Source organism: Macaca nemestrina, chromosome 2 (genome assembly GCF_043159975.1).
Source record: "Macaca nemestrina isolate mMacNem1 chromosome 2, mMacNem.hap1, whole genome shotgun sequence".
Lineage (NCBI taxonomy): Eukaryota > Metazoa > Chordata > Mammalia > Primates > Cercopithecidae > Macaca > Macaca nemestrina.
Window position 1 is genome coordinate 159,228,663 of NC_092126.1, and position 24,309 is coordinate 159,252,971.

Sequence of the window (24,309 nt, forward strand, 5' to 3'; positions counted from 1 at the left end):
CACTGCAATCTCCGCCTTCCAGGTTCAAGTGATTCTCCTGCCTCAGCCTCCCAAGTACCTGGCACTACAGGCAAACGTCACCATGCCCGGCCAATCTATGGGTCTTAAAAGGCTCTGCAGAGGATTTCAATGTGAAGTCATGGCTGAGAACCACTGACTTTGGGGCCCAAGGCCACTCACACTGTGGACGAGTTCCTGCATTGTAGAGTTTAGGAAACACTTGGACCCAAATGGTTTTACTTTCTCAGAGTCTGACCATCAGTCCCTTGACCCATTCTTCCACTGCCTGCCATGCTCCCTGGTTGCTAACTGCAGGTTCCTTAATTCTTATCTTCCCTGTGTAGATTTCTGATCTATGAACTGCCTGACTGCTGATACCAGGATGGCTAATCAATGTTCCCAAATTACCAAGCCCTGGCCTCCATTTGTGGCTGTGGCCTAAACATCTAAGATGCTTTCTAAGTACTAATCATTTATTCAACAAATAATTGGTCTTAGAACATTTACTGTTTGCAAGTCACCAAGCTAACCTATATCTGGGAGTTTATAAAGAAAATGTAAATTAAATAAGGTCTGTTCCCTGAGAAAAGACAAAGAAGAACAGGGTGAATTCTAGCAGAAGTTGGTTTAATTTGCTGTGGCAGAAAAAAGAAATGGAAACAGAGCAGTACTGGACATAAGGTAGGTGTTTCTTCTTTATGTGAAAAAGAGGAATTGAGACAATAGTCATCAGTAACCAGAAACACTTCAATTAGAGAAGGTATAATGTGTACATTGCTTCTATATTTAATTTGAACTACAAATATTTTAAACTCCAAATATGTTTTGTTTTGTTTTGTTTTGGAGGCAGAGTCTTGCTCTGTCATCCAGGCTGAAGTGAAGTGGTATAATCATAGCTCACTGTATCCTCAAAATCATGGGGTCCCACCTCAGTCTCTCAAGTAGCTGGGACTACAGGCATGTACCACCACACCTGCCTAATTTTTTCGTTTTATAGTGATGGGGTCTCACTACATTGCCCAGGCTGGTCTTGAACTCTTGGCCTCAAGCAATCATCCTACCTTAGCCTCCCAAAGTGCTGAGACTACAGGCATGAGCCACTGTGTCCAGCCCAAATATTTTTTTTTCAAAAGTGTATAATATCTATGTGGGTAACTATTCCCAGGTAATATGTGTTATTTTAACAGTAATGTGTACAGAAAAAGTGTGCTTGCCAGAATCACGCATAGTAATCTCTTCTTTTTATCTCTGTTTAATGTGGTCTAACCACTGCACCACTGCTGGCCCCATGCGTACCATCATCCACTTGGTGACAGCTCCTGGACTCTAATGACTGAACCATTACTAAGCTTGGCCCATATGTCTTTACCTACTGGCCTTTAAATGTGCTCATCTGCACTTGCCCACCTGACACCTGTTTGCCTCTTTCTAGCTGTCTCACTTATCCTCAAGAGAGGCCCCAAGTCAGCCTGCAGCCACCCTCTTTTTTTTTTTTTCCCCAGGAAGTACTACTGATCACTCTCTGGTCTGAACCAGGTTCAAGGTAGAGGGGTGGTTCAGGACATACTGATGAAGACTGTGGGATTACACAGAGGACACAGATGTCTCCCCAGAATGGCCAACATTCCTCTTCTGTGAGGACAGAAAGGAAGAGCTACTGGCAACAAGGACAGGTTCCTGGATATCTGTACTGAGCAGCCGCCTGAGCTGGCCTGAGCTCAGGGGCAGATGAGCTATTTATCAAAGTGAAAGATGGCTGCAGCTGGAGTTGCTAAAAACAAACCACTCCAGGTTTTATCCATTTCCAAAAACGTTTACCTCTAAGTAGGTCAAAGTGTTCCCAAAGTAGGGCAGTAAAAGAGTGCCAGTCTATCACTCTGAGTTTCAATTAAAGGTAAACTTATAATTGCTAAGTGTCCACTATGCGGGATGGCATTTTAATTCTGCCAATGCCACCTTCCGTCCTACAGGCACAAATAGCAGCTCCATGTAGATTCATGGGGTACAGTGAAGAGGTTTCTGATGAGTCAAATGGAAAGTGGATTTTGTCTTGATGTAACTCAGGTGAGTTTATTGAGGATTTCCAATAATAGAAAGGATATACATCTGCCAATAATGGAATGTGGATAATGACCTACTCATCCTTCAACCAGTCCAAATAAATGAGAGGTACTTAACCCATACATCCCCAGAGAAGACTTCCTCAGTCAGGACTCCTAGCATCAGAACATGATTCCCCATTCCCATCCTCAGGTCTTCCTGCTAAAGCTTAAGCCAGTTTCCTCTACCGTTCTACATGCTGAGCCTGGTCCTTCACATAAGAACACTGCAGAGGTCCTTGATGCATGATCTGTCCCTCCTTTCTATAAATATTTACTGAGAACTTCTTACATGGCAGCCACTGTTTTAGATGCTGGGGATAGGGCAAGGAACACAATAGACAAAATCCCTGTATTTGTAGGGAGGATTTGCAGAGGAATATTAACAAATATATCAGGAAGTGATAAATGCATTGAAGAAAAGTAAAACAGAGGAGGGAGTATACAGTGTGATGGGAGAGGATGGGAGTTAGGGAAGACCTCTCTAATCAGGTGACATTCAAGCAGAAGGAAGTGTGACAGCAAGACATCCAGGTATCTGAGGATCTGGGGTATCTGGCTTGTTCTAAGCAGAGGGAACAAAAGGTCAGGCCCTGAGGTGAGCATATGTGTGGCTTGATTGGTGAATGGCTCAGTGAGGCAGGCTGGTCAGGTGACTGGTAGTCAGAATAACGTCCCCCAAAGATGTCCACATCCTCATCTCCAGAACCTATAAATATGTTACCTTATATGGCAAAAGACACTTTGCAAATGTGATTCTGTTAGGGACGCTGAGGTAGGGGATTATGCTGGATCATTTTGGTGAGGACAGTGTAATCGTGGGTGTTCTTAAAAGCAGAGAACCTTTCCCACTGTGGCCCAGGGGAAACTACTATGGAAGGAGGATCAGAAAGATGCAACACTGCTAGCTTTGAAGATGGAGAAAGTGTGGTGGCCTCTGGAAGCTGGAAGAGGCAAAGAGGTAAGAAACAGCTTTTCCCTAACAGCCTACAAAAAGGAATGTGGCCCTGATTGCTGAAACTGATTTTACCCCGTGGGGACTCGTGTTGCATTTCCAAACCACAGAACTATACGATAATAAGTTTGTGGTGTTGTGTGAAGCCACCATGTTCGCGGTAATTTGTTACAGCAGCAACAGGAAATGAATACATAGGAGATGAAGTCAGAGAATAGGCTCCGGAACAGGTTTTGTGGAGCCTCTTTGCAGTCACAGAAAGGACTTCGTTGTACTCGAAGTGAGACAGGAGACACTGGAACATTCTGAGCGGAGAAGGGCCTTCAGCCTGGGCCACCTCCCTGCAGCTGGGGGCAAGCAACGGCAATTATCTATTCAGAGCCCTCCTGTGTACAAAGATCAGGAGCCAGACTTCCTGCGGCCTAGAGAGCCATGTGGAAAGTAAGGCAAGTGGGTACAATCTTAGAATCAAGATTCTGGCTGGAGTTAGTGGACATGGGGAGAAAACAAGACAACCCAGTCCTACCACAGGGGCAAAGAAGGGGGCAGGCTGTTCAATAACTGCCTGTAGGGCAGAGGGCTGGTGTTCGGAACGGCAGTTAGTAGTAAAAGGAAAGACTTCTCATGCTTGTTTGCAGGGTTTGGGTTAAGGCTGCAGTTTCACCCCCACATAGATCCTCGGTGAGGAGTTGTTCTCAAGGAGCAAGTGACACAGGGAAGGCGGTGTGGCGGTGAGAGGAGGGTCTGACTGCTCTGTCCTGCCCAGCAGCATCAGAATCCTGTTGCTGAGAGCTCCTAGAGCTTTGGCCTGCAAGGGCTGCTCCTCAAGGCCTTTGAGGTCCTCCCATCTCTGCCCTTCCCTGAGCAGACAGGATGGGCACATCCCAAGATCGTCCAGACCACTGCCTTGCCTTCTCTTTTCCCCAAGTCACACTCAGTGCATGTCATTCCTGGGTCCCTGTATTCTTCTAGGGGGAAAGTGCTTTCAGCTTAGCTAGCTGTAAGCAAGAAAACTGCACCATCTTTCCTCTGGGGGAACATTCTGTTTGCTAGGGTAACCTCCTCTCCATCATCTTCAGCTTCTTCTCAGAAAGCAGTCAGTGGCGGCCTTTCTTCTCTGGGATCAAATCCTGAGGCTCTCATTTTAGCTCTGAGCTCCATCAGCTGGTTCATGTGGCTCCAAAGGGCATATTCAAGCTTCCCCCTGACTTTCCCTCTGGATGATAAGGGGCATCATCATCATGCAGATGTCACAGATTTATGGTGGGCACCAGCAGGCATGAAAACATACTGTTGAAATTGGCATTTAACATAAGGAAAGTCACAGCAGGCTGGTTACAAAAAGCAAAAATGCAGGATCTCTGCAGAGGGACCCAGAGAGACCAGCTCTTTCCCTGGACACCTGGGTCTTCCTGCTTCAGTTCTACTTGGAGGCAGCACGACACTGAGTTGTATTTAGAGAAGGATGTGGCCTGGCCTGACATGTTCCTATTTGAGGCTTTGATTCTAAGCCCTTTCATGTCCTAAATAGTATTAGATGGATGTGGCCACAGGCAGGACATCTCAACCAGAACAAAGTAGGCCTGAGGCAGTTTTCACGAAACTCCTCTCATATACACCCAACACTCACAGTGTCAGCACAACTCCCATCACATGGGTCAGCCCATCTCCATAATGTGGTCCAAATGTTACCTTCAAGTACCACAGAATTAATGACAGAGAATAGCTCATGGAGAGGTGCCAGAGGTATAAGCCAAGGAAAAACTTGAATTTTTAGCTCAAATATATCAGATATTATCTCAATCCTCTGGGTTAAAGTCAAAAGAAAGTTACGAGAGGAATAAGCCATTATTTCTTGGGAAATCACAGAACCAGATGGACCTGCTGTTGGTGGACTGTGGAAAGGACCCAGGGTAGGTTAGGAATAGAGACTGAGGGAAGGGAGCCGGTGCAGACAGGAGGTTATGCTGGGGCCTCTGAAAACCTATGGAGATGCAGTGGCTCGCACTTGTAGTCCCAGCTACTTGGGGGTTGCTGAGGCAGAAGGATCACTTGAACCTGGGAGGTCAAGGCTGCAGTGAGCCCTGATCATGCCACTGAACTTCATCCTGGGCGATAAAGTGAGACCCTGTCTGGGAAAAAAAAAAGAAAAAAAGAAAACCAATGGAAACTAGAAAGAGAACCCTGACCCCTTGAACAATCCTGGGGATGATTCAGGCTGGAAACACCCTGTACTTAGCCCTATAGAGGTATCAGAACTTAGACAAAGAGCAGGCAGGGAACTTCACATTTTGACCACCTTTGATGAGGCATAACTGGGCTGGAGAGTCTACCTTGTTGGAGTTTAAGTGCTATTAATCAATTTCTCAGATTTTTTTAAAATTAGAATTTTTAGAAATGGAGTCTTGCTCCATTGCCTAGGCTGGAGTACAGTTGTGCAATCATAACTCACTGCAGCATTGAACTCAAGCCATCCTCTCTCCCATCCCAGGCAGCTAGGACCACAGGTGTGTGATCACATCGGCTTATTTAATAGATTCTAAGTGTCTTATCCAAGGTCATCATCTAGCCAGTGGCCAGGATTCAGACTCAGGTCTTCCACCCCAAGACATTTTTTTGGAGACAGGGTCTCGCTCTGTTTCCCAGGCTGGAGTGCAATGGCTGAATCACAGCTCACTGCAGGCTCGACCTCCTGGGCTCAAGTGATCCTCTTACCTCAACCCTCCAAGTAGCTGGGGCTACAGGCACTCACTACCATGCCTGGCTTTTAAAAAAAATTTTCCTAAAGACAGGGTCTCACTCTGTTGCCCAGGCTGGTCTGGAACTCCTGGGCTCAAGTGGTTCTCCTGCCTCAACCTCTGAAAGTGTTGGAATTACAGACCATCTTTTTATAGTCTACTGCATACTGAGGTAAAGACACAGACAACTTTTGTTTTATCCTAAACAATCAGCCTGTGCACATAATAATAAAACCAACTTCACAGTTTAAAAATCACTTTTACTTAACATTTCCACCCTTGAGTCTCCCAGCAACTCTGTTACATAGGCATTTTTATCTGCTTTCTTTTGCATAAATGTGAAAGCTAAACCCAGGAAGATTAAGTGACTTTCTACTCAAAATAACTGGCTTCTCATTCCATACCCTGTCCTCTTCCCAGCCCATCTGATTCCCTGAGAACCAAATTCTCTTTGTTTTCAAAGATTTGCCAGTACCCTTTTAAGGAAAAAACAGTAGATTACAATACATTAGGTTGGGCCATTTGGAATTGAAATTGCTGACATTCAACCTGTTTTTTTTTTTTTTTTTTTTTTTTTTTTTGAGATAGGGTCTTGCTTTGTCACCCAAACCGGAGTGCAGTGGCACAATCTAGGCTCACTGCAACCTCCGCCTCCCTTCCCACTGCAGCCCTTCCCCCACCCCTACCCCCAGCAGCTGGGACCACAGGTGCATGCCAGCATGCCCAGCTAATTTTTTTGTATTTTTGGTAGAGATGGGGTTTCATCATGTTGCCCAGTCTGGTCTAGAACTCCTGAGCTCAAGTGATCCACCTGCCTTGGCCTCCCAAAGTGCTGGGGTTAAAGATGTGAGCCATTGCACCCAGCCTCAACCATTTTTTACTACAAAAAGGGAGATTTCATGCACCCCAAACTAAAACATTGGACCTCAAAATGAAGATATTTATGCTATGCTTATATGCATCAAAAATGGGATACTTTGGCTGGGTGCAGTGGTTCACACCTGTAATCTCAGCACTTTGGAAGGCCAAGGCACACAGATTGCTCGAGCTCAGGAGTTCAAGACCAGCCTGAGCAACGTGGTGAAACCTCATCTCTACAAAAAAATACAAAAATTAGCTAGGGATGGTGGCGAGAGCCTGTGGTCCCAGCTACTTGCCAATGCACTCCAGCCTTGGCAACAAGGTGAGACCCTGTCTCCAAAATAAAAAATAAAATAAACACAGGATACTTTGGTTAATCCCTCTTTATTAACAAAGGTAATTACCTGATGCAGAGAGAAAAAAAAAACCCCACATTTTTAGAAGTGGAAAGGATCCTAGAGGTAATTCAGAAGACATAAATAAAAGGTAATAAAAATGCTACTTTAGAACAAATAGCAATATGAATGACTGTAGGGAATAACTAGGAAAAAAGGCCAGCCTGTAGAGAGTCTCAGAGTGGAAGGCACTTGCCTATAAGCTCTATGCCCAGAGAGGATAACAGATCAGATGTCTGTGAGTGAGAAACCAGGGGATACCCAAAGTTCAAGGGAAAGGATGGACTCTGAAGTTCTCAAATCCAAGGATGTGGGAAAGGACTCTTAATCCATAAACACAAACAATCATTTTAAACAAGTCAGGATTATTTAATTTAATTAAAAACATTTTGTTCTGCTCTAAGCATTTAATAAAAGGATTTATGGAGAAATTGCTAGCTCTTATCGCTTCAGAAAGAGGTGTTTAACATTTTATCTGCAAATTGTATTACTTCTAGATACAGATCAGAAGGAGAGGGAGAATAAGAATTAGCACTGGTGGATTTACACTGGGGGCTCGGACAGGGGAGAATAGAAGGAGACGTGGGTAGAAAGTATTTGGATTTCACTGCTATATATGAGGAATATTCTAACCCTTAGAATTACACTAAAATCCAACAGGCTTTCTCTAAAAGTAATAAGCTCCCAGTCCCTAGAAGTGCTCAAGTAATGCATAGCCGATCACTTGTCAAGGACATTGTGGAAGGGGTTTCTTGTATTAGGAAAGAGAGTGAGCTAGAACACCTTCCACCTGTTTCTCAATTCTAAGATCCCAGGAGCCAAAAGAAGCCAATGTTCTGGAGTGAAATTAAATCTAATCAAGAACCAGTTTTATCCAGTTATAAAAAGAGAACGTTTCAACTCTAACTTTTTATAATTCTGAAAAATGTCAAGGAGCTCCTTTTAGAATCTCTCCATCTATCTTTAAACACACTTTTCTTCAAAACGTATCAGTACTCAAATAAATTACAACATTTCTTATTCAAATGCATTATTTTTGGGTTTCAACTATTCTTACCCAACAGTATTAGAATTTTTAAAAACACCGTACCACACCTTTTCATTGCAAACATACTGTAATTTAGCTATGCTAATATAAAGGAAAATGTTGTGGGCTAGTATGGAAACCTGTTCTCACCCTCATTGATCATACTCCCAAGTATACTTTTGCTTCTATGAGGAAGTGAGTTCTGAATCTCAAAGGACTACCTCACATCTAGTCAATTACAGGTACAATCCTATACAAATGAAGAGGATTGAAGGATCGTATTTTGCCTCATGAAAAAAATTGAGGTATATGTTAACAAAGCACCATCCTGCAATTGAGGATTGTAGGATGAAGTAAATCAGCAAACTGCAATTTATAACATATCACTTCATACCTGAAAGGAAATGTTTAGGGAATATTCATCCTCTAATTATTTTTTAGCCTCCCATAGTGAAGCCATGTTAGGGATTATGCAATAAATGAAAAACCTGAGGGTAGGGCTCCTAATGCAGAATTATACTGAAAAGTAAGAGGTAGAGAGAGACCTTTGGAGGACTCTCCTGGTAGGCAGAGGAGGCTGAACTTTTTGGCATTTTGGCTCCTGGCGGCAGAAAGTGCAGGGAACTTCCATCTTGCAGACAAGCTGTTGAACAGGCTGGACCAGCACCAGGGGTTGGCAGGCCGCTATCAGAGCTGGACTAAACTCAGCCTGCTGTCCAGAGTGCTCCTTGGAGTCATTCTGCCCCAGCTGAGGACATCAGAATCTTATTAGTTGGCAAAGCACCCACAGGACAAAATCTGTCCCTGACTGCTGCCACTCCTCCTAGAGAGTGGGGCATTTGGGGCCAGAGGTGAGAGGGAGAGTGGAAAGGTGGGTATGTGTAACTATAATGGGGTTGATGCTCTTTAGATTCAGCCAGACTGGCTAACAAAGGGAGCCAAGTCAGATGGGAGAATAAACTAAAGTGCCTGTCTCAAGGCTTTCAGACTTGGGAGGGTGTAGAACACAGTGGTAAAGTGAGACCTTGGGAAATGGACAGGCATGCGTTCAAATTTAGGCCCACTGCTTGTCAGCTATGTGACTTTCAGCATGTTACCTAATCTCTTTAAGACTCAGTGTCTTTATCTGAGGGATGAGGAAAATATTATTGTTATTAGCATTAAAGCAACCCAGAACCTGGCCCATGGTAAAGCTCAATAAGTGTTAAGTATTTTTGTGAGTTGGTGACACACTTAACACAAGTGGACAGTATCAAACTTGCCCAGCATTCTCAGGCTGTTGGTGGTAATTGCCTTCAGAGCCCAAGTTTTCTCCATGGTTCTCCACCACCTTCCACAGCATGGAGAAGCTGTTCCTGAGGCCAGGTAGGTGGTAACAGTAGAAATCATCAGGAGGCCCCCAGGGAGAGGACTCCTCATGAACAAGCCAGGGGTGCCATGGGCCACTGCATCTCTCCTCTAGAGCATCTGCTTCTGAGGCTCACGGGGGAAGCCTTGGGCTTGGTTTCATAAGCGGAGAGGTATTTCCTTACAGCTTCTCCAGACCCTCAGCCCCAGCCAGGGAAGAAAGTGCACAGGAAAAGGAACACAGGTGTCCTGTACAGCCAGGTACAGAAGAACCTAGATTGGTTTTTGGAGCCTGGGGCAGAAGTACCCAGGACCAATACTTTTTAAAAAGCCATTCTTGCCATTTTTAAGTGTACAGTTCAGTGGCATTAGGTCCATTCATATTGTCATGCAACCATCATCACCATCTGTCTCCAGAACATTTTTCATCTTGCAAAACTGAAACTCTGTACCCAATAGGCACTAATTCCCCATTCCCTCCAGCCCCTGGCAATCATCATTCTTTCTACAGCTAAAAAGTTGACTACTAAAGGTATTTCATTTAAATGGAATCATATAGTATTTGTCCTTTTGTGTCTGGCTTATTTCACTTATCCTAATGTCCTCAAGGTTCATTCATGTTGTGGCATGTGTTAGAATTTCCTAACTTTCTAAGGCTGAATATTATCCCATTGTATGTATATATTCCATTCACCTGTTGCTGGACACTGGGGTTGCTTTCACCTTTTGACTATTGTGAATAATGCTATGAGCATGGGTGTACAAATTTCTGTTTGTGTCCTTGCTTTCAATTCTATTGGATATATACTTAGATGTTGGATTGCTAGAATGATATGATATGATAACCTTATTTTTACTTTTTTGAGGAATCCCATACTGTTTTGCATGGCAGCTGTACCATTTTGCATTCCCACCAGCAGCGTACAAGGGTTCCAATTTCTCCACATCCTCATCAACACCTGTTATTTTCTGTGTGTGCACATTTTAAACAGTAGCCATCCTTTGCAGTGGCAAGTCATTGTTTTTTTATTTTTCTGGCAATAATTAGTGATGTTGAATATCTTTTCATGTACTTATTCATCACTGGTATATCTTCCTGGGAGAAATTTCTGTTTAAGTCTTTTGCCCATTTATAAATGTAGTTTTTTTTTGTTGTTGTTGTTGAGTTGCAGAAGTTCTTTATATAATCTGGGTATTAACCCTTAACCCTTCTAATACATCTTTAAGTATCTCCTAAGCTTGACACCCTGGGCATGCCGAGTCCACAAAGCAGTGGTTCTCAACCCTAAGGGAACATCAGAATCACTAAGTTTGTTCTTCATTTTTTTTTCCCCGAGATAGGGTCTCGCTCTTTTGCCCAGGCTGGAGTGCAGTGGTGTGAACACAGTTCACTATATAGCCTTGAACCCTCAGCCTCAAGCAATCCTCCCATCTCAGCCTCCTGAGTAGCTGGGACTACAGGTGCACGCCACTATGCCCAGCTAATTTTTTTCTTTTTTTCATGAAGGAGCTTAAAAATACACTGATGCCCAGGTCCTTGGCAGCTGGATTAATTGTTCTGGGGTGGGTATGAGGCACCAGTATCTTTAGAAACCTCCTCCAGGTGGTTTCCAAGGTGCATCCAGAGTTGGAAACCACTGCTACAAAGGCTTGCCTCTTGGGAGGTGCTGCCCTCCACCACCTGCTGCTGTGAAAGTGAGAGGGGACTGTGGCAAGGCAGGACTAGGGCTGGAGGGCCCAATCCCGGTGAGAAGCCCTAAGATGTCAGGGTGGCAGTAAAGTAGCAGGAAAGGCAGCCCCACCCCAATTCTGTCACACAGCCCCACTCGTTTTCACCAACCCCATCAGGAATGACACCAAGACATATTAGGAGGAAATAACCAACCACTGCTCCCACAGAAGGCAGAGGAGGGAAGAGCAGAGAGGAGCCCTAGCACTACCCAGAAGCCCAACAGGTGTTGGGAGCCCTGGTCTGCGCCAGCTCTGCCACAGACTCCCTGTGGCTTCCAGGAGGTCACCTTGCTTTCCTGAGCCTGAGTGTTCCCCTGGAAGAGAGGAGACCAGGCTAGTGCAGTGGCTCTCAACCCTGACTGCACCTTAGATTCACCTACGGAACACTTAAAAATACTGACCCCTCAGGCCCCATCCAGAGATTCTGATTCCATTTGTTCTAGGTGGGGTCTGGGCACTGCCATTTGGAAAAGCTCACAGATGATTCTTATGTGCAGCCAGCGTTGAGAACCCTGTTCTAGTGGACCATCAAGAACCATCCTGTGGTTCTCTTGCCCCCACAGCTGGGGTGATGGTCATGGCCTGAGCACTCACGAGGTACTTAGCCATCACACATAGTCCCTGTTTCACACAGCCTGCGAGAGTGCTGACTTGGTGCTCTCTGCAAATGCTAAGAGGATCAGTTCTCTTATAGGAATTGAAGAGGAATTGATTCCAACCTCCTGACACCAGATGAGACCATTCTGTCCTATTCCACAACCCCCAGAGGAACATTTTATTCTCAATCTAGTTGTGCATAACTTATAAGGTAAAGCACCCACTGGAGACAAATTACTGCTGAGAGAAGAAAAGGCGGTTTGCCAGCAGGCAGCCAGCTGGAATAAGAGAAGGAACAGCTTATTGGGTCTTAGCTAAGGCCAACATTCTGGGCAGACCCCAGAGAGAGAGGGAAAGGGTTTTGAGGCTGGGCCATGTGCATGACTGCACGTACTTTCAAATGAGGTCTAGTTAAGGGCATAAGGAATGCTCCATGGAGAATGCAGAGTTAGGTCCCTTTTTTTTTTTTTTTTTTTTTTTTGAGACAGGGTTTTACTCTGTCACCCAGGCTGCAGCACAGTGGTGTGATCCTCCCACCTCAGCCTCCCGAGTAGCTGGGACTATATAGGTGCACACCACCCACCTGGCTAATTTTAAAATTTTTTGTAGAGACAGGGTTTCACCATGTTGCCCAGGCTGGTCTCAAACTCCAGAGCCTGAGCAATCCACCTGCTTCAGCCTCCCAAAGTGCTGGGATTATAGGAGTGAGCCACCGCGCCTGGCCGACTTAGGTCCTTGACTACCGGGAGTTGAGGACCTCTGTATTCAGAGCTCACATGGGTGAGAAGATAGTAAGACCTCACAAGTTGCCATTTGAAGGCTCAGCATAACTGGCCTAACCTAGGGGAAACAGGAACCAACCTGGAAATGAAAAGAGCTAGGGAAATCGGTGATAGGCACTGCTGGTACCTTTAAGAAGCTATGCTGGTTGGCAGAGTTAACTGGAAAGTTCTATGACAGCCTCCCTCCCAGTTTTGTCTCTTGCCTCTATTTTCCATTCCTGGTCTGCAGCTCCTATTTTTAGTTAAATCTCCACTAATCTGTCCTATAGTAGAGAGAACCCCCAGTCCTGTGCAGTTCTTACCCTGAATGCTTCCACCTCCCACCTCGGGATCACAGATTGACTCTGACACTGCTCTCTGATTTTCCACCTTGGCTTTGCTCCTGCCAAGTTGCACATGTGGCAGCCCCAGCAGGGAGGGAGTGCACATTTCACCCAGCCTCGGGCTAGGAGGCCAGGTCTAGGTCAGGAAGTCTCATCTTCCCTTGAAGCTGAGTCCCTCCTGATGAAAACGACCCACACTTGGGGATCCAAGGAACGTTAGCCTTTTGCCACAAATGAATTGCTGTGCTTGGTTTCCTCTGCAGATGGGTCTCTCAGCTGGACTTGTGGGAGTGTGTAGTTATTTTGCTGGATAATCTATGGCAAATAATATAATAGCCAAAACTTATCATGACAACTAAGGTGCATTGAATGCCAGGCACTGATGTGTTTTGTCTCCGTTACCTCATTTTACCCTCACAATAATCTACCTTCTGTGTACCCTGTTCTCTTGGTTAGACCTCAAGTGGAACCAGATTCCTCAGTTTTCTTGATTTTCCTCTTGTGCCTGCAATTTCAAATTCCCAAACAACTTCCTGACATAGTCCCTCCTTAGTCCTCAGAGGACAGAGGGGAAAGCAGGCAATGACTAAATTGGGAGTGGAGAGCGCGAGGAGAATCAGGGCGGCGATTTTAGCTGACATTTTTCTCCTGGTGGGAAAAACCTGGCAGGCTGGATGCAGCACAAACAATGCAGCCTGCTGCTGCCATCTAGTGGAGGAAAGGAAGTCAGGCTTTGGAGGTAGACCAGATGGCACTCCAGACACCAGAGCGTTTTAAACATGTTCTCAGTTCACGGCAATTATCAGGAAGCCTGCAGCAGGTCTCCATGCTGACCCTCATCCCCATCTTCCTCTCCTAGAAATATCTAGCACACGTCTGCATAGAAGGCATCTCTGCTGCTGATGATCTGGCCAGTTACAAAAATAAGCCCAGAACTACAGCCTGTCTTTGGCTTCCCCAGTGTAAAATGCTTGGCTGCAAGGCCTCTGCCACTTGGACTTCACAAGTCAGTGGATCTCAAACTCAAATGTGCATCAGAGCCACCTGGAGGGCTTGTTAAAACACAGACTGTTGGGACCTACCAGTTCTGGAGGAGTGGGGGTTCTGATCATTTGTGTTTCTTTCTTTTTTAAAATCAAATGAAAAAAAAACTTTTTTGAGGCAGGACCTTGCTCTGTCACCCAGGCTGGAGTGCAGTGGTGCAAGCATGGTTTACTGCAGTCTTGTCCTCCCAGGCTCAAGTGATCCTCCTACCCCAGCCCCCAACTGAGTAGCTGGGACTACAGGCGTGTGCCACCATGCCTGGCTAAATTTTTTTATTTTTGTAGAGATGGGGGTCTCACTATGTTGCCCAGGCTGGTCTCAAACTCCTGGCCTCAAGCCAGCCTCCCAAAGGGTTGGGATTACAGGTGTGAGCCACTGTACCTGGATTTTTCTTTTAACTTTGATTTTTTATTTTTAGAGGTGGGGTCTTGCTGTCAGCCAGGTTGGAGTGCAGCAGTGCAATCATAGCTCACTGCAGCCTCAAACTCCTGGGCTCAACTGATCCTCCTGCCTCACCGTGCCCCGAGTAGTTGGGACTACAAGTGCACACCACCTTGCCCAGCTAATTTTTTAAATTTTTTTTTTTTTTTTTTTTTTGAGACAGTCTCACTCTGTTGCCCAGGCTGGAGTGCAGTACACAATCTTGGCTCACTGGAACCTCACTGCAACCTCAGCCTCTCGAGTTCAAGTGATTCTCCTGCCTCAGCCTCCCAAGTTGCTGGGACTAGAGGCGTGTGCCACCTTGCATTTTTAAATTTTTGTAGAGACAGGGTCTCACTATGTTGCCCAGGCTGGCACCTGCATTTCTAACAGGTTCCCAGGGCATGCTGATATTACTAATCCAGAGACCACCCCTAAAGAACCACCGTCATGAGGAGTTTAGTCTCCCTGGCATGAGAAAAAGTGAGTAAACAGGCATGTGAAGGGAACACAGAGCTTACATACAATAAAAGCCAAGGCTAGAATACTTTATCTGTTGAAGGCACATGAAGGAGTCATGGACCTCAAACCCTGGCTGGGCTGAGGGCAGGATCAGATCTGACTCAGCTGTGGCTCCTCCCTGGGTGTGCCTGGTGTCTCCAGGTCAGCATGAGAGTACTTGGTGAGGGGTCAGAGAGCCAGAAGTTGCTGTGGAGGGGAGTGGGTCAGTGGAGAAAGGATGAGTCTAAGCCATATTTGGCCAAAGGTAGAAGAGGACTTTTCCGAATGTAGTGTGATACAATGAGAAAACCGGAAGAGATCTTAGACGTTACTTAATTCAACCTTCATTTCTAAGATGAAACTGACTCACGAAGGCTAAATGACCTTCCCAAAGTCACACACAGTTACTTGGTAGCTCTTCCTCTCCAAGTTCCCAACCCATTCACTTCACAATCAGGTCCCAAAGAAACCCCACAGGGTCAAAATGGGTCCACGAGACAGGTCGCTTCCATGGTGGTCTTCAGCTAGAGTCAGGCCAGCGCTCATGGCCTCATTGGTCTGTGCCTCCCACCCACTCTGTTCTCCTACCTTTCACCAAGGGGAAGAAGCAGTCCATCTCCACACTGCTTCGGGAGTGTGAGATGCACAGGGCGCTGCTGGGGACCAGGCCCTCCAGGGGCGGGCTCCGTTCTGTGGTGCGGACCAGACACCAACCAGGCCGCTCGCTGGGCCGCTCCAGCAGCTCCACCGTCTGCCCCACCTGGATGGTCAGCTCGCTGCTGTGGCCCGCACTGAAGTCCTGGAGGACTACTGTCAGCTCACATCCGCCAGAGAGCTTTGGTGGGTGGTGGTGGAGGGAGTAGAACAGGAGGGCAGGAGGAGGAAGGGGGAGAAATATGAGAGGGTTGGTGAGAGGGGACAAAGAATGTGTGAGACCAGAGGTAAGGAGGAAGAGAAGGGGGAAAAAGGGGAAAAATGGTGTTTAGGGCGGAGAGACGGCAGAAGATGAAAAGGAGAGTTGAGAACAGGAAAGAAAACAAGAAAAAAAATGTAATTAGCACAGTGCTATATTCAATCACTCAGGCTTTCTAGCTGTAGCCACAGTCTGAAGCCTGCCCAGAACCAGGGCTTTGATTCTAATTCCTCTTGCTTCGTTAGAGCTCATTATTCTTTTGCCAAGCTTCAGCTAATTGTGCCATTAAACCCCTTCCCTGTATGCCCCTTTACTCCTTCCAAGGGTTTTACCCTGTGCTCTGTCCCTGCCCTGACTACGACCCTCAGACTCCTATTGTATGGGCATCTATTCTAACTCACCCCTCCCACTAGATTCTCACTAGATGATAGGGGATAATGGAAGAGACAACCTTCCTTCCTTCTAACCCCTGCAACACCTCCCATCCCCACCTCTTACTGGAGCCATCAGCCTAAAATTGAGGCTACGAGGACTACAAAAAGAATGAGGCTTCAATTCAAAGGCAGAAGTAAAGCAATGTCTGTCTGGGAGGGGAATAGCCTCCAAGGCTCAGGCACTAGAGACTGGGAGGAAGCATGAGAAGGGAGACGGGCCACTTCTTCCTTAGGAACATACCCCCAGCCCTCACGCTCCATGCCGGCTTCGCTCCACACCGCCTTTTTCCTACTTCACTGATCCTGTTGCAGAACCAATAAAAGGGGCTGACAGGAACAACCCCTACTGCTGAATGCTGGGAGTTCTCACTTTTTCGCCTTGGGGATTTGGCCCCACTTCCCCCCTTTCCTCTGGCTTCATATTTCCATGAGAATCCATTTGGTTATTAGTTTGTCTCATAGAACTAAGTACAGTCTCCCTCTTGGAAGAACAGCTGCACTGAAGGGCAGAGTGACAGGTAGGGAAGGGAAGGAATGAGGAGGATGAGGCCCAGCTTGCTAGCCTGTTATCCTCTAAAGTTCACCCCAAAAGCAGTTTGGAGGCAAAGTCCCTGCACCACCTCCAGGGAAGCGACTTCAGTCTGTGCATCTCTGATGTAAGCCTTCAGGGCCCAAATTTTCTGCATCAGTGGCCATATGAATGCACTTGTCCAAACATGTTGTGTAGCCATTTCACACACATTCTGGGAAGCTTCTGCCCAACGGCATACACAGTGAACGTCACAGTGAGTAGAGAATTAACAGTCCCACCAGGACCAAAAGCTCAGCATTCAGGACTGTAAGAAATTTCCAGTAAAGGGACTTCGATTTCAGAGGGGGCTTGAAAAGGTTAAAATAATGCATCAGACTGATGTTGGCAATATGCGTCACCACCAGTCACAGGGCAGGGGGTCTGTGCTAACCACATTCCCACAGGACTGCCATTGGGATCAGATCAGGAAATCTGCAGGACAGAAGGTAGAAGGTGGAAGGAGACAGAAGGGAATATTTTTCCATTTAACTCTCCTGGTCCCATTAAGTGCACAGTCTTCACTCCCCCACTCTCCTGGTGCTATCCTCCTTAAAAACATCATATAGAGAAGGATTTTGTGGGATGGAGACCCCTCAAATCTCTAGAGTACTTTTACAGTTAGCAAAACACCTTTACATTAATTATCCACTTGGTCCTCACAATAACCAGGTAGTACTATCATCTCCATCTCATACATCAGGAAATTCAAGCTCAGAAATGTCAACATCAGTGGTTCGGCACTGAGTGTACACAAAAATCATGTAGAGAGCTTATAAAATGAAGATTCCCTAGCAGTTTCTTCTCTTGCTCTACCCCTCAATCACACATCATGATTCAGCAGGCCTGGGTCAGGGCCTGGGAATGCCTTCCACTGCCCACAGACCGGGTCTCGTTCTGAACCCCAGACTGGAATGCAGTGGTGCAATCTTGGCTCACTGCAGCCTCTACCTCTCTGGCTCAAGTGATCCTCCCACCTCAGCCTGCTGAGTGGCTGGGACCATAGGTGTGCACCACCTCACCCAGCTAATTTTTAAATTTTTTTGTAGAGACATGGTCTCACGATGTTTGTCTTGAACTGCTGGGCTCAATTGATCCTCCTGCTTCAGTCTCCCAAAGTGCTGGGATTCAGATCCCAAAGTGCTCTGTAATACATTTCATATTTTGACCAGGGAACACTACATGTGAATAGATATATCACTGAAACACAAGCTCAACTCTGACATTCTATGTTTTTCTCAATTGCTGTTGACATCCCACTAATTTGATTCCAACTCACTAATGGACTATGTAGAATGCCGGCCTAGATGACTGACATTCTTTCTAACTGAGAGATTCTTTATCACTGAGCTTCTGCATCTCAGTGGAGCTGCTCCTCTGTGACAATGCCAGAGGCTCAGGGTTGCTTCTTGAGGCCAAGCTCACACATAGCAGGGGATGCAACTTGCAGCCCTTTTAGGGCAACATGGTTGAGTCCAGGGATGAGTGTAGTCCTTTTGCAGACTGTTAGAGCAGAAGGGGCCTGAAACTCTAGTCGCAAACGGCCCAGCATGGCACCCAGATACAAGACCCACTGCCCCCCGGGGCGGGTTACAATCAGACCCATGGGCTGGACAGAAGAGGGTAAAAAGCCAAGCTTGTGTCTCTACAATTAAAGACACAGTTCCTGGCGAGAAGCCTGGATATGCCACTAGATGGCGGTATTTGTCTTCTGTAGGCTGCCTAGTCCAGACAAAGGAAGAAGCGGAAACAAGATCAATGGGCAATTTCTTCCATGCTCACATGTTATAGATAACCGGGCTCAAGCTTTACATGCAGCCCAAAAGCCATTATGGTTCAAATACAGGATGAATATCCTGGTTCACTTCACCTCAATGGCTTGATCAAAAAGATTTACTACACCAGGTCCCTACCCTGGCAAGAAGTGAATTCCAAAGAACGGCCAACAAGGGAGGGTGCTGGGGAAATGGTTTGAGGGGTCAGGCAGAGCTGCTCCTGCAACAGTCCCTTCTCATCCTCTCCTCCAGGGAAGCTGTAGGGTGAGATTCTAAGACCAACGTTATTCCTGCTCAGAAGATGCTGGGAGCTGAGTAGGCAGCACAGAATCTCAGCATGCATTCAGGTTAGGTTTTTGATTCTTCTCTGATCTTGTACCCCTGCTTCTGGAATCTTCTCTCATCTTATTCCCCTCACTGTATCCTCCCACTCCAGCAGCAAGTCCCTATCTGGCCTTTCATGCCTGAGTCTTGGCCCCCTTCCCGGGAGCGCTCAGATATTTTCTCTGCCTAGTTCCCTAGAACGCCGCCTAAGGCCTGCTAAGCCTTCTTGATGCTAATTGTCTGCCTGGCTTCCCACCCAAGTGCCTGCTGCTGAGTCACCATCCAACTCCCTGTCCTTACTTTCCCAGTCTCTCTCCTTTCTGGGTCCTCGCCATTTCCAGTGGGGCCTGTGCCCCTGCTGACCAATCCCTGGGTGGACGTGGCCTCCCCGCCCTCCGCAATGCTTCCCAGAGGGGCAGAAGGAGCTCCTCCCGTCCTCACTTTCCTTCGGCTCTGCAGTGATAGCTGTGTTGGCTTCTTTCCAGCATGAACTGCTACATACACAGGGGACATTTCGTAACCACTCTTTGTAACTCCATCTGCATTTTCAAAGTTCTCGCATTCACCAGAAATGATCACTTTCATTTATGTCTATTTTTACATGATTAATATTTGGAGATTAACTGAACCTCCTTCTTGTATACACTGTGTGAGCTAGATTGTCCCTGTGAGCTTCCCCACATTATGGAAAAGACACAGTTATTATTCCCTGATGGTTTCCCAATGGCATCCAGAGAGTGACGACAGGACCCCTGAAGAATTCTCCTGTTGTCATTTCAGAGCTTCCATTTGTGCACCTCTGTGTCTCTGCTCCATTCTCCAAGGTAGCAGAGCCTCATTTAGGGCATGGGCTCTGCAGCTTCTCACCAGCTGTGTGACCAGGAGCAAGTTACTTCACCTCTTTGTCTCAATTTCTTCATCTGTCAAATGGGGATAATGACAGTACCTACTTCATAGCTTGTTGTGAAGATTAAATGAGATAATATTAAAGCACCTAGGATAGTGCCTTAAGCAGAGAGAGCTAAGTGATTGTCTAAAAAATAAGTTCTGGGCCAGGTGCAGTGGCTTGAGCTTGTAATCCCAGCATTTTGGGAGGCCAAGTGGGGTGGATCACTTGAGGTCAGGAGTTCCAGACCAACCTGGCCAACATGGTGAAAGCCTGTCTCTACTAAAATTACAAAAAATTAGCCGGGTGCGGTGGGGCATGCCTGTAGTCCCAGCTACTTGGGAGGCCGAGGCAGGAGAACCGCGCAAACCTGGAAGTAGAGGTTGCAGTGAGCCGAGATCATGCCACTGCACTCCAGCCTGGGTGTCACTGTGAGACTCCATCTCAAAAAACAAAGTTCTGGAGGTATTAGTGAATTATTATTTAAATTTGGGAGGAAAGGAGTACAGAAGAAATTTTAAACATCAATTTTGATGGCATGTTGTTTGGTAACAGACTGTATCAACTGTATACATGCACATACATTATTATGTAAATGAATCTTTTTTTTTCTTAAAGTCATCTTCATGGAGTTTTGCCCTAACTAGAAGAACTGACCCTGAGGCTCACTAGGGAAGGTGACTCAGACCTCCCTCAGATCAGCACATACTTTTCCTGTTATAATAAAAACAAAGGAATGGTGGGACAGAGGATTCCCTTATGCAACATGAGGATTCACTCTTGCCTCTTCATTCCACATTGCTTTCCAGGAAGCTTCCCTGTGAAGAAACCCCCTTACCCCAGAGTCTGATACCTGCCCTCAATACTTGCCAAATGAGCCTTCTGGTAACTGTGAATACTGACTTCTGACACTGCTTTGCAGAGCACTTGGATCTGATACTCTTGACAGAGGGGGAGCTGTGCCCAAGAGCGCCCATCAGATAAGTCTGACCTCCTCCTCCTCCCCTGGCTGCCCGCCCGCCAACTTCTTCCATCTGATCATCTGATTCCTCCACAACTCTTAGCCAGCCCGAGGCACCAAGTTCACATAAATTAACATCTACATATGAACAGCCTCACAGGCAGCCAGAGCTGGCTGGCAAAAAATATAAAGCTGGAGCATATCTACTTGGCATGGTTTCAAGGGCACCGTGAGGTCCTGCCAACTCCTGTGCAAAAACTGTCTTTCTCTCCTCCCCCTAACACTCCCTGCACCTGTTGCTAATGCCTGGCATTTCTTCATTAGAAAGTGATTTCATCTAATTAGGTAATGTCCCTTAGCATGAAACACCTCAAAGCAGAATATAATGATTCCTTTCCAAATGCAAAAATATGAGCTGCACCACACGAGTTACTTTAAGCATGAAAATGCTCATAATAGCATTTCTTCAAATGAGGAAAATTTTACAATAACATCACCCCCCTCCAATACTAAAATATAAAAATCTAACCAGTGGGAAGTGGGTGAGGGTTAAAAAGTTACCTGTTTGGTACTATGCTCACTATCTGGGTGACGGGATCATTTGTACCCAAAACCTCAGCATCACACAATATACCTAGGTGACAAAACTGCATGTGTAACCCTTGAATCTAACATAGAAGTTGAAATTATTTTAAAAACCTAACAGGAAGGGAATTAAAAACCTAACAGGAAGAGAATTACTCACTAAGTGAGTAATTATGCAGCCATTATTTATAAAACTTTGTAATAGCTTAAAGACTACTTATATAAAGTAAAAAAAAAAATTTAAAGGACAAGATGTACAGTTGTATATATAACTGTGTGAACATCATCAACAACTTAGCAACCCTATTCATAGGAAACAAACAGAAAGAAAACTGGTGGAAATGTTAACACTGGTATTGTTAGGTGGTGCACTCTGGGTAATTTTCCCTCCGGCTTTCTAATCTCCAGTATTGCCCAGTGTTTCTCACATAAGTGCTGTTTTATAATGAAAGTAATGATAACATCAACAATAACAACCTCTAAAACAAATCAACAAAGGTAATGGGAAAAATGCAAATATTTCAAGGAGGCATAATGGTTTGAGGGGAAAAATGGGACAGTGATGGGCAGTTTCCAGTTTTGCTCTAGGGCCACTATAGAAGCTTCAGGAAAGCCCCAAATTGCTGATGATGCTTTAGCATAGCTGCTTCAAATCCTTCCTCTACTCAACCTCTGTCCCCGCCCTGCTATAAAACTCTGAAGGGCTCTCCAGAAACTAGGTTCCTTTAAAAGAGCTTAGAGCTGTGCTTTTATCTTGAATTGATTATAATTTTTTTAGCAAATGTGTAAAGCATTGTCTGGCATTTAGAAACATTGTCGTGGAGCTCTGGGATTACATCAATTTGTATATTGGAAGTCCATGGAGCTGCCAGGTCCAATTAAGAGGCTAACGCTTACAATTTACTTTATTTTTGCTCGCTGGAACTGTGGCTTCTACTAACTGCAACTGAAGGAGCTATTTGGTTTAGCTGTTTCCCATGGTGCGTAAATGAGCACCGTGGTCTCCTGGTCTTGTAGGTCTTGTGAACTGCATAGTAATTAATAGTGGGAAGAATGCAGGAGTGGGAATCAGGAGGCCTTGGTGCTGGTGCAGGTTTCATCCATGTATGACACTCAGCAAGCCCCTTCCCTTCTTCATACCTAAATTTCCTCACATTTAAGATGAGGAAATTGTACTCCAGGGCCACTTCCAGTTTTAATAATTGATAAATAGAGTAGTTTCTCTATTGACTCTCCGACACAGTGCGATTGAATTTTCTTGAGCACTTACCATTAATGTGTTGCCTTGTTTACTTAAATTATGTGTTACTCTTATCCGATGTAAGATCCAGAAGAGCAGAGCATTTTGTCTTGCTCATGGTCATATCTCTCGAGTTTAGAGCAATGCCTGGCATACAGCAGGTGATAAATATCTGTTGAATGCGCGAGTGAATAAATTCCATGAATTATTGCCTGATATATAACTGAGATGCCTAGTTACATTGTCTGAGAGTTCTCTCCCATTGGCTGCCCACCTATTCCTATTAGTGTCTTGCAGATAACTGTTAATTTTTTTTCTGAGCCCCTTTCAACCAAATTTATCTTGCCCTTTAATCATGTGGCTATATCTCCATGAATTCCTAAACCTGACAAAAACAACATAAGGTGTTAGTGAGGGGAGACATAAATCCACAAGAACAAAGAGAATGGGAGGTAGTGAACAAGATAACTTATTTATTTATTTACTTATTTATTTATTTTTGAGACGGAGTCTCGCTCTGTCGCCCAGGCTGGAGTGCAGTGGCGCGATCTCAGCTCACTGCAAGCTCCGCCTCCCAGGTTCACGCCATTCTCCTGCCCGGCCGAGAACTTTTTTTTTCTTTAATGGCAGAAAGCAGATGCAAGAATGATACTGACTTGGTAGAATGAGAAGACGAGATTCAAGTTCCTGCCAGTTATCTCTGCCCAACCCTCAGACAGGTCCAGGGAGTGGAAGCACCAGACGGCACTGAGGGTGGAACTACAGGTGGGGCTAAAACAGGAAGATGGGACCCCTAGATCCCTCTTCTATCCTATGTGCACTTTCCTGAAAAATGAAATGCAGTGAAGGCTTAAATGTAGAATGGAGAGATGGCTAGTATCCTTGTCCCTCTTGGATCCCAGAATGCTAGCAGCCACATATAACATGTTAGGGAGATTTTAGAACCATTCATGGGAGAAACCAAAAGATGTACAGATACTCAAGTACTGGCCTTTAGAGATCCCTCTCTGCTCCCAAAACCTCCAGTACCCCGCCAGATCACTTCACAGTGAGAACGTTAAGTCAACAAGTTCCTTTCTTTACGCAGAATATCGAGTCAGCCTTTGTGCCTCCGTCATAAATGTGAATATTCAGCTATAGATTACCAGACTTTTCAGAAAACCCCCCTTAACAGAGACCAAAATAAATAAACAGAAAAAGGACCAGGAACTTGGAGGAAACAAAATGCAAGCAGGACAATAAAACATCAGTAACACGATAAAATCCTCAGAAAGATAAGAGAGGATATTGTATCCATGAAAAAAGAACAAGCTGTTACATAAAGGGAAAAAGTTGTAGAATGAGACAGAGCTCTCAGAAGTTAAAAATATTATGGCCGAATTGAAACATTTCATAGATGAGTTGCAAGATAATGTCAAGGAAATTTTCCAGAAAATGGAACAATAACACTGAAAAAGGAGAATGTAATCTGAGGGCCTTTTGGTCAAGTTGAGCATGTAGCCTACTAAAAACCCCAACTTAATTCACAGGGGCTTCTCAAACCTCCACCTCCCAGGTCAAGTGGTTCTCTTGCCTCTGCCTCCCAAGTAGCTGGAATTACAGGCGCGTGCTACCAAACCTGGCTAATTTTAGTATTTTTAGTAGAGATGGGGTTTTGCCATGTTACCCAGGAGGCCTTGGTGCTGGTGCAGGTTACCCAGGCTGGTCTCGAACTCCTGGGCTGAAGTGATCCTCCCACCTTGGCCTCCCAAAGGGCTGGAATTATAGGCGTGAGCCACGGTGCCTGGCCTCTGCCTGTTCTTT

The 24,309-nt window shown here is 45.6% G+C and overlaps 1 protein-coding gene and 1 long non-coding RNA gene across 20 annotated transcripts in view; one reads left to right on the plus strand and one right to left on the minus strand.

The window, feature by feature from the left end:
- LOC105470259 (uncharacterized) overlaps window positions 1–1,908 on the plus strand; it is a 42,802-nt gene extending 40,894 nt beyond the window's left edge. For both annotated transcript variants that reach the window (XR_011618448.1, XR_011618450.1), the window contains one exon: window positions 1,503–1,908. This is a non-coding gene — a long non-coding RNA (uncharacterized lncRNA). The remainder of the gene's footprint in view (window positions 1–1,502) is intronic.
- LOC105470260 (kalirin RhoGEF kinase) overlaps window positions 1–24,309 on the minus strand; it is a 700,354-nt gene that overhangs the window by 149,789 nt on the left and 526,256 nt on the right. For all 18 annotated transcript variants that reach the window (XM_071089172.1, XM_071089152.1, XM_071089145.1 and 15 more), the window contains exon 34: window positions 15,409–15,655. In XM_071089172.1, coding sequence (XP_070945273.1) covers window positions 15,409–15,655 — 247 coding nt within the window. The remainder of the gene's footprint in view (window positions 1–15,408; window positions 15,656–24,309) is intronic.